General features: G+C 43.6%; 1 protein-coding gene across 1 annotated transcript in view; it reads right to left on the bottom strand.

Annotated features, from left to right (window-relative positions):
- Positions 1–15,165, bottom strand: part of LOC108800596 (signal-regulatory protein beta-1-like) — a 27,550-nt gene that overhangs the window by 5,337 nt on the left and 7,048 nt on the right. The window contains exons 2-4 of the mRNA XM_018572577.1: positions 5,118–5,447; positions 2,881–3,180; positions 1,586–1,870 (exon numbers count right to left, since the gene is read on the bottom strand). Coding sequence (XP_018428079.1) covers positions 1,586–1,870; positions 2,881–3,180; positions 5,118–5,447 — 915 coding nt within the window. The remainder of the gene's footprint in view (positions 1–1,585; positions 1,871–2,880; positions 3,181–5,117; positions 5,448–15,165) is intronic.

The following is a 15,165-nucleotide window of genomic DNA, read 5'->3' as shown; positions in this document are numbered from 1 at the left end:
GCAGGGCATTGGTGCTGCTGCTCTGAGGTCTGCAGGGCATTGGTGCTGCTCTGAGATCTGGCATTCAAAGTATGCATTGGTGCTGGTCTGAGGTCAGCTGACAGTAACATCCTACAGGCCAGAGATTGCACAACTGAACCGTGAAATAAAGACACAGGGATCACACTAAAAAGTCCAGTTTACTTTTCAGCAAATGTAAATATGAACATGTTTTGTGTGTGCACCAGTTATTCAATTTTTTCCCCTTATAGTTGTGCTGCTACTGGAGAGGTAAACACATTAAAATAATTAGTGAGTTTAACTTACTATTAGCAGTACAGCCATGAGTGAAAAAATGTACCTGTAACTAACACTAAAGCGTGCTATTGTTCACTGGCACTCGGTTGTACCATGGTTTCAAAAATGGCACTTGGTGTGTAAAAGGTTGCTGACCCCTGTCCTAGATTGTTCATTTCTCCGGCCTTCTCCAAACTCTTCACCCTTTTGTGACTAACCCTAACAATCCTTAAATTTCAACCCTAAGTTTTTCTATAAGGACAGATCACCGTTAAGGTGCTGAGAAAAACCTGGAATCAATCATGTTGCCCACTGCAACAAAACACCTAAAAGGTAAGATTGTTTTTTAAAATATATATATTTTTCAGTATGCTGCGTGAATAGAAACAGAAAACAAAGGTACAGAGGGGCTCTAAAGTGGAAATGCACTTTAAATCTCTAGGTATCAGTGTAATTTGATAGCTTACATGCAGAATCCAGGCAGACCGTGTAAAAACTGATACTAAATCATTTTTGTACAATTACATACTACACATATTAAGGTATTAAAATATCCCCCAAAAACATTCTGAAACACAAGTTGGCTTAGATGGAAAAATCTATTAGTGGAATACATCCAGTAAATGTACTTGTGCACTCGCTAGAGTTAAGCATTTCCTGAGTACAGCTGACTTCCTGTATATATTTACATTACATATGGAAACTATCCAAACAAAGAACTTTTGTAATCATTCCTCACAAAATGCAAATAAGAACGGGAGTCACCGGGGTTTACTTTACAATGTGACTAAAAACACCAAACGTCTGTCTGTGACCACAATCCTATGCTACAAAAATAACTATAAAATGTAGAGTGAAACGTGCCGGAATTTAACATTTGATTCCACTGCAAAAAAATTCTGAAAACAATTTAGAAAACCGTTACATGTTTATGTTCCTTATAACTCTCTCTTATTAATGATGTCAAAAAAGAGGCATAGAGGTTCTCCCTAATATGATCTACTCATAAGACAGCAATCTTACCAAAGATACAAAATACATAAAACATAAAAAATACTTAGGCAATGGCATCCTTGGAGATAAAGTATATAAGATGTCATGCTACCGTATTAGTGCTCTTTGTGACTTACAGGGCTATTCACAGAAGGGTGAAGAGTTTGGAGAAGGGAACCACCTAGGACAACATAGCTGATTTGGAAAAATTCTCCAATTCAACTCACTTTCCAGCTCAGCTATTTTGTCCTAGATTGGTCACTTCTCCTTCCTGAAGATTTTTAAAATCTACTCTTAGAACAGGACAGTCACCCACCTGTTTCTTGTACCAGCAGTCTCTCCACATGTGGGGTGGTGAGGGTTCCATGTTCCACCACACATCTCAGCTCCATGCCCCAGCTCTGCTCTTTTGCGATGAATTGGTAGACAGATGCCACAGCTGAGCTGCTGATCCTCCGGGTCTTGGCATTCTCCAACAGGGTGTCATTTAAAAACCAGTTCACTGTGAGGGATTCTGGGTAGAACTTAGATACACTGCACACCAAACTCTGCTCCACATTCAACTTAAATGCTTGAGAAGTGATGTGAACGGATGGGATTTCTGCAATACATGTGGTATATAAAAAATGTAATCACAATGCTTTTTTGCATAAATCTAAATGCATATTTGTGGAGACTACCCTGAATACCCCTGTACCTGGACAGAGGTCTGATTGGATGAAACTGAGAGGTCATGCTACAGTGGGATAAATCATATGGAAGGTGAGGAAGATTTATTGCAATGGAGTAATAATAAAAAACACTTTGAGACCTATTTTGTAAGTGTCAGTCAATTTCTGGTAAGTTCTTTATGTGCGTGGGTGGCGGTATTTGGTAAAAACATTTGATTGTCCTTACAAATATTCATCATTTAGCCCTTCCTATGCTGTACTGGAGGTTCCTTTAAGCTACCCAATCCACTCCTTTCCTTGCCAAAGCAGATGTGATATGGACAGGTGGCAACCCTACTACTCGGGATACGCAAAATTAAACAGAGATAGGGTTATCACAATCAAAGAAGGATCAAGAGATGCCTTCTGGGCAACCGCAGTCATATGCAGCAAATGTATCTGAGCCACAACAAGACTGAATGGGGGTGTTCACAAAATACCTTTTTTACTTACTGGGTAATACCCAACCATGGCTTATGATTGTTGGAAGCATATCGTGCAGCAGGTGTTTAGACAGACAGGAACTAAGCCTCTGCTTCAAAAGCTACTAAATAATTGAGGACCTCTGCTTTAATCATTTTCTATCTATCTATCTATCTATCTATCTATCTATCTATCTATCTATCTATCTATCTATCTATCTATCTTTTCTATCTGTGTCTACTGTATTACAGTCTCTCTTTTTTTCATGGGGTTCAACCTACGAAACGTGGACCTTTTACCTAGAGCTACTTATCTGGTTAACTCTTTTTTGTCTCCTTGGAAAATTAAGTAAACAATTCTGATTCCTGTAGACAACAGCTCAACTTTTCCTCCACCTTTTGTACTTATTTTAGTTTTTGGATATATCTGTTGTTGTCTTGTAGATATACAGCAGAATACAGACTCATTATAATATTACCTCCATACACCAGCCGGAAGTCCTCCTGGAGAGGGGCAGTAAGAGACTCATGTTGGACTCTACAGGATAAGATCCGCTCTCTGTCCTCCTCAGTGGGTGTTATTGTTACTGAGCTCCTCACACTGTACGTTCCATCCGGGTCTCTCTGAGGTATCTCCATGATAACATTGTCCAGCATCTCTCCATCCTGGAGCCATTTAATGTCAATGTCCACCGGGTAGAATCCAGAGATGACACCGTGTAGGGAACTCTTTTTATTTGTTACAACAACTCTGTCTGTGATGTTGATCTGTGGAGTTGCTGAAACATAACAACATGTCAGCCTAAATGTATTTTGTTTATGGTGGTTGTACACACTTCAATATGCAGTGTATCTTGTATGTGTGAGTGCTGTGTAGGTAGGCTGCAACTTCTTGCAACATGTTTTTTAATGGTATCCAAAATCACAGTGCAGGACATGGTTGGGAGATGCAAAGGCAAGAAAGGCTCCCACCTCAGCTGCGCATCCCCTCTTTCCCTCCTGCAGCTCACCCCTTCTGTACCATAGATCCCAGTAGAACCATTGTAACATAAACATACAGTACATGAACACACCGTGCATGTTTATTTCCTGGGCAAACACTCCCATCCTTTTCATGGGTACCTATAGTGGCTGCCTGTGAAAATCCATCTTTAACAATTGATTCTTCCATTGAGATTGGCCAGTCTAGGGGTATCTAACCATGTCAGAGGTAGCACCTAGACATCTAACCATTCCCTGGTCCAATGGTTAACAGTGAGATTGGGAAAATGCAACTTATCATCATGCAATAGTCATTATGATGAAAGCTGAGGTACAGATGAAACATGTCAGTGTGACCAGTCACATCAGTGCCCTTTGCCATGTGGTTTTGACTAGAGGATTAGCCGTGCATTGCTGGGCACGTTCCAACTTCGAGTAAGCAGGAGGTACAAAGCCAGGAATGTGATCACCAGATTGCATGCATTACCAGCACCCAAAGATATTCATGTATACCTCATCTGATGGAATGTTAAAGGATAAAAACGTGCCCCACTCAAGCGGCGGCCATATTGAGTGGGGCACGTGATATTAATAACGTGCTGGATTAGTGTGATCCTAGTTCATTTTATTACTTCATTGCTGTGCTGTATGTGTATAGGCCAATGCCTTGGCTGGCGCTCGTGCAGAACAAGTTTCTTGGGCAAACCTCTTAGTTGTAAGGAAACCGGAAGTGAGGCGGTCGCAGAACTCGATACGTTCTCAGTGTCGTCAGATCACCAGCAGTTCAAGTTTGGAATCCTGTGCTCGGGTGCAAGCCCTTCTCACACCCGGGCACATTATTCAAGCCGCAGACTTGCTCACCTAACAGCGGGCAGCGGATGGTGAGCGGCGAGTGCCGTGCAGCGCTGCCTTCAGTCACTCCCTCCTTCTATCTGGTGTTCTCCTCTGTTAGTGAGAGGAAGTGACATCAGAGAGAGAGAAGTGACACTGGCATCTTATGGTGGCATCGTTTATGTACAGATTGTATATCTGGGGACCTGTGGCACAATGGCATCTTGTGATTACCTACAAAATATGTGCATAGTATACTTTACCAAAAAAATGCCGCGAGGTGCTACAGTGTTTGGGTTTGGCTTGAAGAAATGGTGGAAACCCTAGCTCAAGCAGATTAGAAAACATGTCTGGATTTTGGTATGAGTACTGGCAGCCTCATAAGCTCCTCCGTCTAGGCTCCCCGCTACCCTTAGGTGTACATGTGTCTGCTAGGCAGAGCTAGTGAGTATGTAGAGTGCTCGGGAGCGTTCACTAGATTGGTTCCTCTCAGGGGGATTGTATTGGATTGAGAATTTGACCGTCTAATGTTTGCAGATAACCTAAATACGTAAAGATCAGATAGTGCCTGCCCATAAGTAACAGGTTTCCTAACTACATCACCGAATGTTTGGTAAATACTTTAGGAAAGGTAGAGATAAGGGGCAGGATATAGATCCCTGATAGATAATAAAAATAGTCTTTAAATAAACCACATGGCTTGTGTTTGGCAGCTCTCCACAAAACAGGGAACGCTCCAAAAAGCCAGAGTTTTTAATGGAGAAGTCAATATGTATGTCCACCAAAGGGCTACCTTACCTTTTTACCTGTTGTCATTTGTGGAATCTATCATTTTGGACTCTAAGTATGTTCATTTGGTGCCCCCTTTGGTAGACATACAGGTTAAATACTTTCAACTGTGTACCTTGTATATCAAGTCTGATCTCCTTCTCCTCCTTCTTCGGGGTGTACAGTATGGAGCATTTATAGATCCCTCCGTCCATTACAGCTATGTCTGATATAGACAGATTGGCGGTTCCATGTTCTCTCCGGCCTGTATATGACACACGGGGATCTCTTGATCTCACTTTAGCATTCTGAACACTTAGAATTTCCTTCCCTTGAAAGAACCAGGATATGGCAAGAAATTTCTGATTGATGGGAGTGTTATTGACTGTGAATGAGCAGGGAATGTTCACATCTTCTCCTATTCTGGCCCGGTGAGATAATGGAGCAACCAGCTGCAGAGCATGACCTGGAGACAGTAGAAGATAATGTACAGTTCATGGTAGCAGAAGCTGTAGGTAAATTAGCCCACTGGACACAGACAGCATTAGGCCTTGTGTGGACGGGTAAGTAATGTACTGTATGCTTTCAGGTGCCTTCAGCTTGCTATTAGCGTCCTCTGGAGATGCTTCTGACCTCCTTCTGACTTGCATTTGACTTCCTTCTTAGCTGTATGAAGCTGCTGTTTTCATTCCCACTAATGTGCTATTAGAAAAGCAGATATGAATTGTTTTTTTAAGTTTTTGATAAATTAGGGTTGGGTTGGGCTCTCTGTCAAATTCTTATTGTGTTCTGTGACCCTGCTGGGAAGATCCACCCTCTCTAGGTGGCCTGGTGACCATCATCACCAAGACAGAAGGTGAGGGGAAATCGTACATTGTAACGCAATCATGAGAGCAAGAGGTGAAGGAAAAATCTTTCAATGGGGACAAATATTATGGTGACAAACGTCTAAGATGGAGATTTGCCTTACTCTCACTTCCTGATGTATCTCTAAGATAAGAAGTGAAGGGAAATCTCACCAATGGGACAGATAGGAATTGAGATTGAACCCTTCCTTACTCTATCCAAAAGTAAGAATAAGAATTTAGCTATGCAAACACTTTACTGACATCACTGGTTGCTAGGAATGGGGCAGAACACCGGCCAGAGCATCCCCCCCGCATACACATCTCCCCACCCACTGTGGTTGCTAAGAGCCCGGCAGAGAGATGTGTATGGCCATTACACACCTCCCCGTCTGACTCTTAGCAACCTGGCACGCTCTGCTCTGCGCTAAGCTCCTGGCAACCACTGACATCACTGTTTGCCAGGAGCTGGGCAGGACGCCAGCCAGAGCATCCCTGGTTGCTACGAGCCAAGTGGGGAAATGTGTATAGAAAGGGGGGGGGGGGGGAGAAAAAAGTCAGCTGTCTCTGTGGGTTGGTGAACTTTTGCCTTTCAAGTGGCACCCGGGGCATGTGCCATATGTGCCAAACCCTGGATACACCACTGATATCAGGGCCATTACCTAGGGGACCAGCTGATTCTGCAGGAAACTAAAACCTATAAACATCAAGAAGCAGCATCCATTGTAAGTAGGGTTGCCACCTGTCCAGGATTCACCCGGACAGTCCGGGTTTTAAATGTTGTGTCCGGGTTTCATGGCAGCAGAAACCCGGACACAAGATGTCAGGCAGACAGGGGCAACCAAAATTAAGATAGGGGCCACTGGCCCCCCCACTGAAAATAGTCTCAACTGTGATATTTACATATGAATGGGTGGCACTATATACATATGAATAAGCCACCACTCATTCTTCCAAAAATATGTCGGCAGAGTGTTCAGGTTTCACTTGAAGAAAAGTTGGCAACCCTAATTGTAAGTGATTTCATCAGCTTTTGAAAAAACTTTTTTTACTTTAGTATCACTTTAAGACAGGGGTAGCAAACCTCTGGCCTTCCAGCTGTGGTGGAACTACAAATCCCATGAGGCATTGCAAGATTCTCACAGACACAGACATGACTCCTGAAGAGAGATGCATCATGGGATTTGTAGTTTCACCACAGCTGGAAAGCCGGAGGTTTGCTACCCCTGCCTTAGGATGTAGTCTATAGAGGAAATGTTTAGCTGCTCCATAGCTTGACAATAAATGCTGATAGACAAACGTCTCACATGCAGCAACCTAACCTCAGTGTGCTGCAAACAAGGCGATTGCCAGCTAGCTTTATTTCAGGGTCATAGGCTCAGCTCACTAAGCCAGAATAATACTGTTATGTGGCACATTGACAAGTATTTTCAGCTGTGTGTGGATGTGAAATATATGCACATCTATTTGTGCAAACACAACGTTATCCTTAGATAAGGCGAGAGGCTCGGGTGAATCCATCCGAAGGAAAGATGCTCTCTCATTGTTTTTGCACACTAGAGGAATACTCTGGAAACGCCCTCTCATCCCTAACACGAGCATCACTCAAACCTCAATTCCCACATCCCCCTCCCCCGTGCTTCCCCCTCCGTTGTCCCCTCTGGGTATCTACTGAATGGAGAAAAATACAGAATTTGGGATTATTACCTGATTGATGAAGACAAAGAAGGACCAGAAGCTGGGCAAGCATTGCATCCTCATCGGGATCCCAGAGATATACAAACTACTTTCACTTTCAGTTATAGAAATGGGAAATTTTCTCCCCCCCCCCCCCCACCAACAAAAGATGAGAAGCCATTATAAAGAAGAGGAATGGATTTGCTGTGAAGTTTTTGCAGAAATTCCCCTTCAGACAGTTTGTGAAACAGTTCAGATTCCTTAATTTTTATTTTCTCTTTGTTGCAATCCTTTATTTATTAATAATAGGAACGTGCAATGTTTTGTTTTGTATCTTGTTTATTTGTTTACCTTCTATCTAAATGATAATAAGATTAAAACTGTACACTGTAAAAATCAATCAATAAATAAATAGAGGATAAACATTTTAACCACCCGACAAACAAAATCATTTGTCGCCCTCCAGCTGGGAAATAGTGTCATTTATTTTTATTCATTTTTTAAAAATTATTTGAAATAGTTTCCCAGCTTTAGCCGTAGTGCCCTATCAGGGGCTTGTGAAGCTGTGGCGTTAAAACTACTACACATCCAATCACTATCCAAATCCTGCCGCCTTCACCTTCGTAACATCTCCAAAATACGCCCCTTTCTCACCAATGACACCGCAAAATTATTCATCCACTCGTCTTGACTATTGCAACTCCCTCCTCATTGGCTGACCTCTACACAGGCTCCTCCCCCTTCAGCCTATCATGAATGCAGCTGCTAGACTCATTGACCTAACCAACTGCTCAGTGTCTGCAACCCCCCTCTGCCGATCCCTGCACTGGCTTCCATCCCCTGCCCCCCTCTGCCAATCCCTGCACTGGCTTCTATCCTCCTCCCCCCCTCTGTCAATCCCTCCACTGGCTTCCATCCCTTGCCCCCCTCTGTCAATCCCTACACTGGCTTCCAATAGCCCAGAGGATAACATTCAAAATATTAACAAACACTTATAAAGCCATCCACAACTCTGCCCCCGGCTATATCTCCAACCTCGTCTCAAAGTATCACCCTAACCATCCCCTCCGCTCTTCAAAGGGCCTCCTGCTTTCCAGCTCCCTTGTAAACTCCTCCCATACTCGCCTCCAGGACTTCACTAGAATCTCTCCCATCCTATGGAACTCTTTACCCCAACCTGTCCATCTGTCTCCCACTCTGACTGCCTTTAGGCATTCCCCTAAGACTCATCTCTTCAGGGAAGTCTATCCCACCTCAACCTAACCGCTCGACCATCACGTTCTCAAACAATTCATCTCCACACAGCTACCTCCTCATGTATCACTGGCCCCTCCCTCTTAGATTGTAAGCCCTAACGGGCAGGGCCCTCCTTACCATCTTGTCTTGAGTTGTATTGTGACTGTAATGTCTTCCTTATATTGTAAAGCGCTGCGCAAACTGTTGGCGCTATATCAATCCTGTATAGTAATAATAACTACTCAGCCTTTAATGTGGTTTTTAAAGTGGACCTTTCCGTAAGTTTGGACATTTGCATGAACAAATTCCTGAAATGTCACAACAGATAGGGTATTATTTTTATAAGCTTTACTTTTTATCACAAAGCAGTCTTTGAGCTCTAGTCAGTTACTTTGCTTAGGATGATGCTATCAGTCTGATGTACAGTCACCAGTATTACATGACGGTGTCATCTCTGAGCAGGCATCTCAGTCCAGGAAGCACATGGTGACTCTGGATAGGGTTGCCACCTGTCTGGGATTTACCCGGACATTCTGGGTTTTGAGTCCTGTATGTGCTGTGTCCATGTTTTGGGCCAGCTGAAACCTGGACACAAGATGTCATGATTTCAGGCGTCCTGGTGTTCCAACCTGAGTGCATGTAGGAGGCACGGGAGATGGACACACTCTTTCTCTCCTAACTGTCTCTCCTCGCTCTCTCTCTCTCTTGACTGGCTCTCCTCAATTTATCTCCTGGCTGTCTCTCCTCTCGCTCTTCTGGCTGTCTCTCCTCACTCATCATCCTGGCTGTCTCTCCTCGCTCTCTCTCTGGCTGTCTCCCCTCACTTTCCTGACTGTCTCTTCTCTCTTTCTCCTTGCTTCCTCTCCTGGCTGTCTCTCTTCACTCTCTCTTCTGGCTGTCTCTCCTTGCGCTCTCTCCTCACTCTCTCTCCTGGCTGTCTCTCCTTGCTCTCTCACTTGGCTGTCTCTCCTCAATCTCTCTCCTTGCTCATCCTCCTGGCTGTCTCTCTTCGCTCTCTCTCCTGGCTGTCTCTCCTCGCTCTCTCTCCTGGCTGTCTCTCCTCGCTCTCTCCTGACTATCTCTCCTCTATCTTCTGGCTTTTTTTTCCGCGCTCATTCTCCTGGCTGTCTCTCCTTGCTCTTTCTCCTCACTCTTTCTTCTGGCTGTCTCTCTTCGCTCTCTCTCCTTGCTTCCTCTACTGGCTGTCTCTCCTCTCTCTCTCCTGGCTGTCTCTCCTCTCTTCTGGCTGTCTCTCCTTGCGCTCTCTCCTCACTCTCTCTCCTGGCTGTCTCTCCTTGCTCTCTCACTTGGCTGTCTCTCCTCAATCTCTCTCCTTGCTCATCCTCCTGGCTGTCTCTCTTCGCTCTCTCTCCTGGCTGTCTCTCCTCGCTCTCTCTCCTGGCTGTCTCTCCTCGCTCTCTCCTGACTATCTCTCCTCTATCTTCTGGCTTTTTTTTCCGCGCTCATTCTCCTGGCTGTCTCTCCTTGCTCTTTCTCCTCACTCTTTCTTCTGGCTGTCTCTCTTCGCTCTCTCTCCTTGCTTCCTCTACTGGCTGTCTCTCCTCTCTCTCTCCTGGCTGTCTCTCCTCTCTTCTGGCTGTCTCTCCTTGCGCTCTCTCCTCACTCTCTCTCCTGGCTGTCTCTCCTCACTCTCTCTCCTGGATGTCTCGCCCCACTCTTTCCCCTGGCTGTCTCTCCACGTTCTCTCTCTTGGCTGTCTCTCTTCTCTCCTCACTTTCTACCCTGGCTGTCTCTCCCCTGGCTGTCTCTCTCCTCTCTCCATCTCTCATGGCTGTCTGTCCTCTCTCTCTACTAGCTGTCTCTCCTCTCTCTCTCCTGGCTGTCTCTCTCTCTCCTTGATCTCTCCTATATATTCTCCCCAAAAAATTGCAGCGTGGTACTAGAGTGTTCAGGTTTCACTTGAAGAAATAGTGGTAACCCTAACCCTGGGTGGTGCCTGAACAAAGGTAGCGCCATCCTTCTGGAGAGAAAAGGATATGAAGGCATTGTCAGGGGGACCGTTTGCATATGTTTTTTTTGTTCAGCCCAGCAGAAAGAACACTTAACTGTATGGAAAGAGTAATCTTCCCTGCCGGCGGATTGTATTCGGACACAGTGGCGTCACAAGGGGGGTGGGGGGTGGAGGGTGCGGTCCGCACCTGGGTGACACCATTGGAGGGGTAACACCAAAATGACTGACAGTCATTTTGGTGTCACCCCCTCTAAAAAGTCAGGCACTCAGTCACGGATCGAGAGCCTGACAGTTTCGGGAAGGAGGAGGGGACCCGGCGGCATACCTTATCCCACCGGGTGACTGTCCCCTCCTCTCTCGTACCTGTACTCAGACAGGATGGATCCTGTTATTACATTCTGGTATTAAGGTGTGAACATGCAATACAGACACAGATTTAACCGTTGTGATATATAACGTGTCTTTATTCATCTTTACATTGGATTAAACCAAGTCTTATAAAGAAACAATAATTGGAGGTGCACCGAAATAAAATGTTGGAACCGAAACCGAAAATAAAAAGAAATATGTCAGGCCGAAACCAAAACCTAACCTTTTTATTTATTTTTTGAAATATTTAATTTACATTCATTTTTTTCCCAAAACGTTTTATTTTTGTATATTTTGTTTATTAATTTTTTTAAATAAATATTTTTATGTTTTAACTTTACTGTTGGGGGCTTTGGGGAAATATCGGGGGGTCTAAAAAGACCCCTAATTTTTCCCTTTTAGAATAGAAAAAGAGATTGAGGACACAGAGTCCTCTGCAGCCCCTGTTATAAATGAACAGGAATCCTCTATACTGAGTGTTCCCGTACATTCATATCTTGTGGATATAGCGTGTTTACTATATCCTCAATCAGGAATGAACAGGAAGTGATGTAGAGCACTTCCTATTCATTCATAATTGGGGACACAGTATTCATACCATGTCCTTAATTATTTACAAACACTGATCACTGATTAAGGCTTGTACCCGCTCTCCTTCCTGACTCACTGTCACAGGATGCAGCACGGGTGATGCGGGGAGGAGAGCTCGGTCTATTTTGACAGCTGATTCCTCTCCCGCACCGCCAGCCCGGCCTCCTGTGACAGCTGTTCAGGTAAAGAAAAGTCAACGTAAATACAAGTCAATATTTATCACATCAGAGCCTGTGAGGATGTGACACTTAGTAGTCAATAAATAATGACTTGCATTGACGCTGGAGTGCTAATGACTTCTCTTTAACTGGATTCATTTTGCGGAGGCCTCCGCTGTCATTTTAGCAGCCGCCCGAATTTTCTTTGTTTTCCACCAGTCAGGAGTGCGATGGGCTTCTATGTGCTTTGAGCTGACAGCTGTCTCCTCCCCCACACCACTCTCCATCCTGATTTGTCACAGGAGGCCGAGCAAGGCAGTGCAGAAGGACCGCTCGGCCACCTCTGACAGTTTCTCTCCTCCCTGCTGGACGCTGCGCTGTCAGAGGTGACATAGAGCAACGCCCAGCGGGGAGGAGAGAAACCAGGCATGCTGCGCAATTTTGTCTGAAAGATATTTTCGGCCAATACATTTCAGTGCATTCCCTAACAATAATACTGAGTATTTTCAACAATTAACAAATATATATATATTACAGTAATTAGATCTGCATTGATTAGAACAACTTGCATTCGTCATTCTTTCAAGCAGAAGTGCAATTCTAAAATATTACAATAAAAACTTTACCGGCTGTAACTGCACGCCACATGTTACCTATTAGATGTCTATTAGACATGTGCACTGGCAAAAAATTCATTTAGTTTCGTTCCGTTTTTATTTGGACTTTGTGTTATTTCGTATTTCGGGATTCGGGTGTGAAAGTCAATTCGGACGAAATTCGTTAGCGGTAGTTCGTTTGAACGGTTGTTTCGTTTCGTTTCTTATTTGTTTTTTTCATTCGTTCGTTTGTTGCAGCAAAATTACATTTGAGGGGAATTTTTTTTTTATCCTTCTCTAGTGTCACTTTGCTGCAACGAATGAACGAAACGAGTAAGAAAGGAAAACGAAACGAAAGTTAAAACGAACTACCGCTAATGAATTTCGGAAACGGAAATTCGGATTCATTTGCATTCGTTCTATCTGTAATTCGGAATTCGGATACATCCGAATGTCCGAAAATTCGTCCGAAACGAATTCCACATGTCTAATGTCTATTCAGGATGGAACCGGAACTGGAAGTCCAAAGAGATCAGTTCTGATTGGATCTCTATTCTCAAATTGTCTCTCCCGAACATTTTAGTCTGGTTTTAGTTAGTCAACTAAGATGTCACTATATTTTCCTTATAGTTTTAGTCGTCATAACTTAGTTTTTATTTAGTTTTAGTCACCGAAAAAGTGTTGTTATTAGTCAACGAAACTAACACTGCACTGCACACATCGGAGGAATTGGTGCGTTAGAAATGTTTTGAATCGTTGTTCCAAAGACTGAACTCGATAATCCTCTGTTATGTTTTGGCAACTATATTTTAGATTTTATTTTTCCTTGGTAGCACCAACTTTCCATTTCTATGGATGTATTCATTTTATGTTCTCATACATAGCAATCCTATTCTTCACATTTCCTTTAGAACAATCAATTTCTTCATCCTGGTTGTTGGCTGATGCTTCGGTTTCCTGATCTTCTGTCATTGTCTGATGACGTCCTGACCATTGATTCTCCAAGCTTGGATTTCCTGCAGATAATAGAAACTCCGATCAGAAAGTCTACAGATCTTAAAGATGGAAAACTTTATCTAAAATCTTCGGCTTACTAATAAATAAGTGCAACAATGTATATGCCACGGCCACCTTCTGCGCTCTCTTACTCTCCCTTGTTCACAATGTAAAGTTACATTGAGTGCCGGTATCTATTACTTCAAAACACTAGACCTTCGGGTCTCCTAAACAGGAGCCATCATGTTGCTTGCCCGCCCCTCCTCCCCTGTTGCCCAATCACAGAACACTTTGTATTCTCTGATCACATTCACAAAAATGGGAGAATGTTCTGTGATATTTTTAATACTATCCGTGTCCCCATTCAGGAAAGTCATTTGGGGGATCCCACCGCACTCCTGAACGAGAATGCCCCAACTTCCAATGTGCTCAAATGACAGCGGATTGCGCCGCTGATTCAGATAAACAAAACAGTAAGTCACCAAGCAAAGTTCTTTTTATTCCATGTGTACAGTTGTGAAGGAATATGGATCATATTAAGAAAATGTCCTTTTTCTATATTTTGAATTTGTTACATAGCTTTGTGACTTTTCCTTACTATGCAGCTATAGCTTTGCTACGCGTAACCAAGATGTATCCTGTATTCAGGAGCGTGCCGAGGATACATGAAAAGAATGCCGAGGGAGGATGCTACAGGCAGAAGATATCTTCGACTAACCAATTAGCGAGAGACACAAGACTTTAACTAACAGTTCCTCATAGTTTGCCCAATAGTACAAGACATTTAGAGATAACAGATGTGGGCATATGTGGGACAAACACTCTCCTGTTATCTGTGTATAAAAGAGAGAGAACGCCCTGAATAAAGCAGAAGCGTCATAAACCTTAATCTTGTGTTTGTGATTTTTCCGGTGCACCGCATGCAACAAATTAGGAACAGCAGCAGATATCTTGTGTGAACCCAGTTGTGGTTCTGATTCATTTCACAGTTACATCACCATCAGGGTTATTCACAAGAGGGTGAAGAGTTTGGAGAACTCCAGAGAAGGGAACAATCTAGGACAAAATAGCTGATTTGGAACAATTCTATAATTCATCTCACTTTCCAGTTCAGCTATGTTGTCCTAGATTGTTCCCTTATCCGGCCTCCTCCAAACTCTTCACCCTTTTGTGAGAAACCCTGGAAGTGTAGCAAGTCTCTTCCCTTCCTGTCCTACGTGACACTCGTTACTAGGACATGAAGTTCTCATTACCTGGACAGTAAAATCTCCATCATGGCGACATGGACAGCAATAGAAATATAACAGAAGTTATCAAATCCCATTTCATCCGGACTTAGAGAAACAGACATTTTGGGTGTGATTGGGCTTTGATCTAACTTTCATATTGCCCATTGCAGTGGTATTGAGTGCAGGGCTGGATTTTTGCACAGCCATAGGGGTAACCAAACTTCGACCCTCCATCTATTCTGGAACTACAAGTCCCATAAGTCATTGCAAGAATGACAGCCACAGGCAATGACTTCCAGAGACAGAGGAATGATGGTGGGATTTATTGTTTTACCACAACAAAGTGTGTCTACCCAACAAAGTTCCAAAATGATGGAAGATGGGTCCGTACTACTAAACCTTTATTATAAAGTGCGATGATGTATTACCTCACACCAGGGACGGTGCTAGGATTTTGGTCAAGGTGGGCAAGGTGCAATTTTGCGCCCCCCATCCCCCCCCCTCGATCCCGACCC

This window comes from Nanorana parkeri, unplaced genomic scaffold (genome assembly GCF_000935625.1).
Source record: "Nanorana parkeri isolate BGI_ZX_2015 unplaced genomic scaffold, ASM93562v1 scaffold2077, whole genome shotgun sequence".
Taxonomy (NCBI): Eukaryota; Metazoa; Chordata; class Amphibia; order Anura; family Dicroglossidae; genus Nanorana; species Nanorana parkeri.
This window is presented reverse-complemented; position numbering and strand designations above follow the sequence as displayed.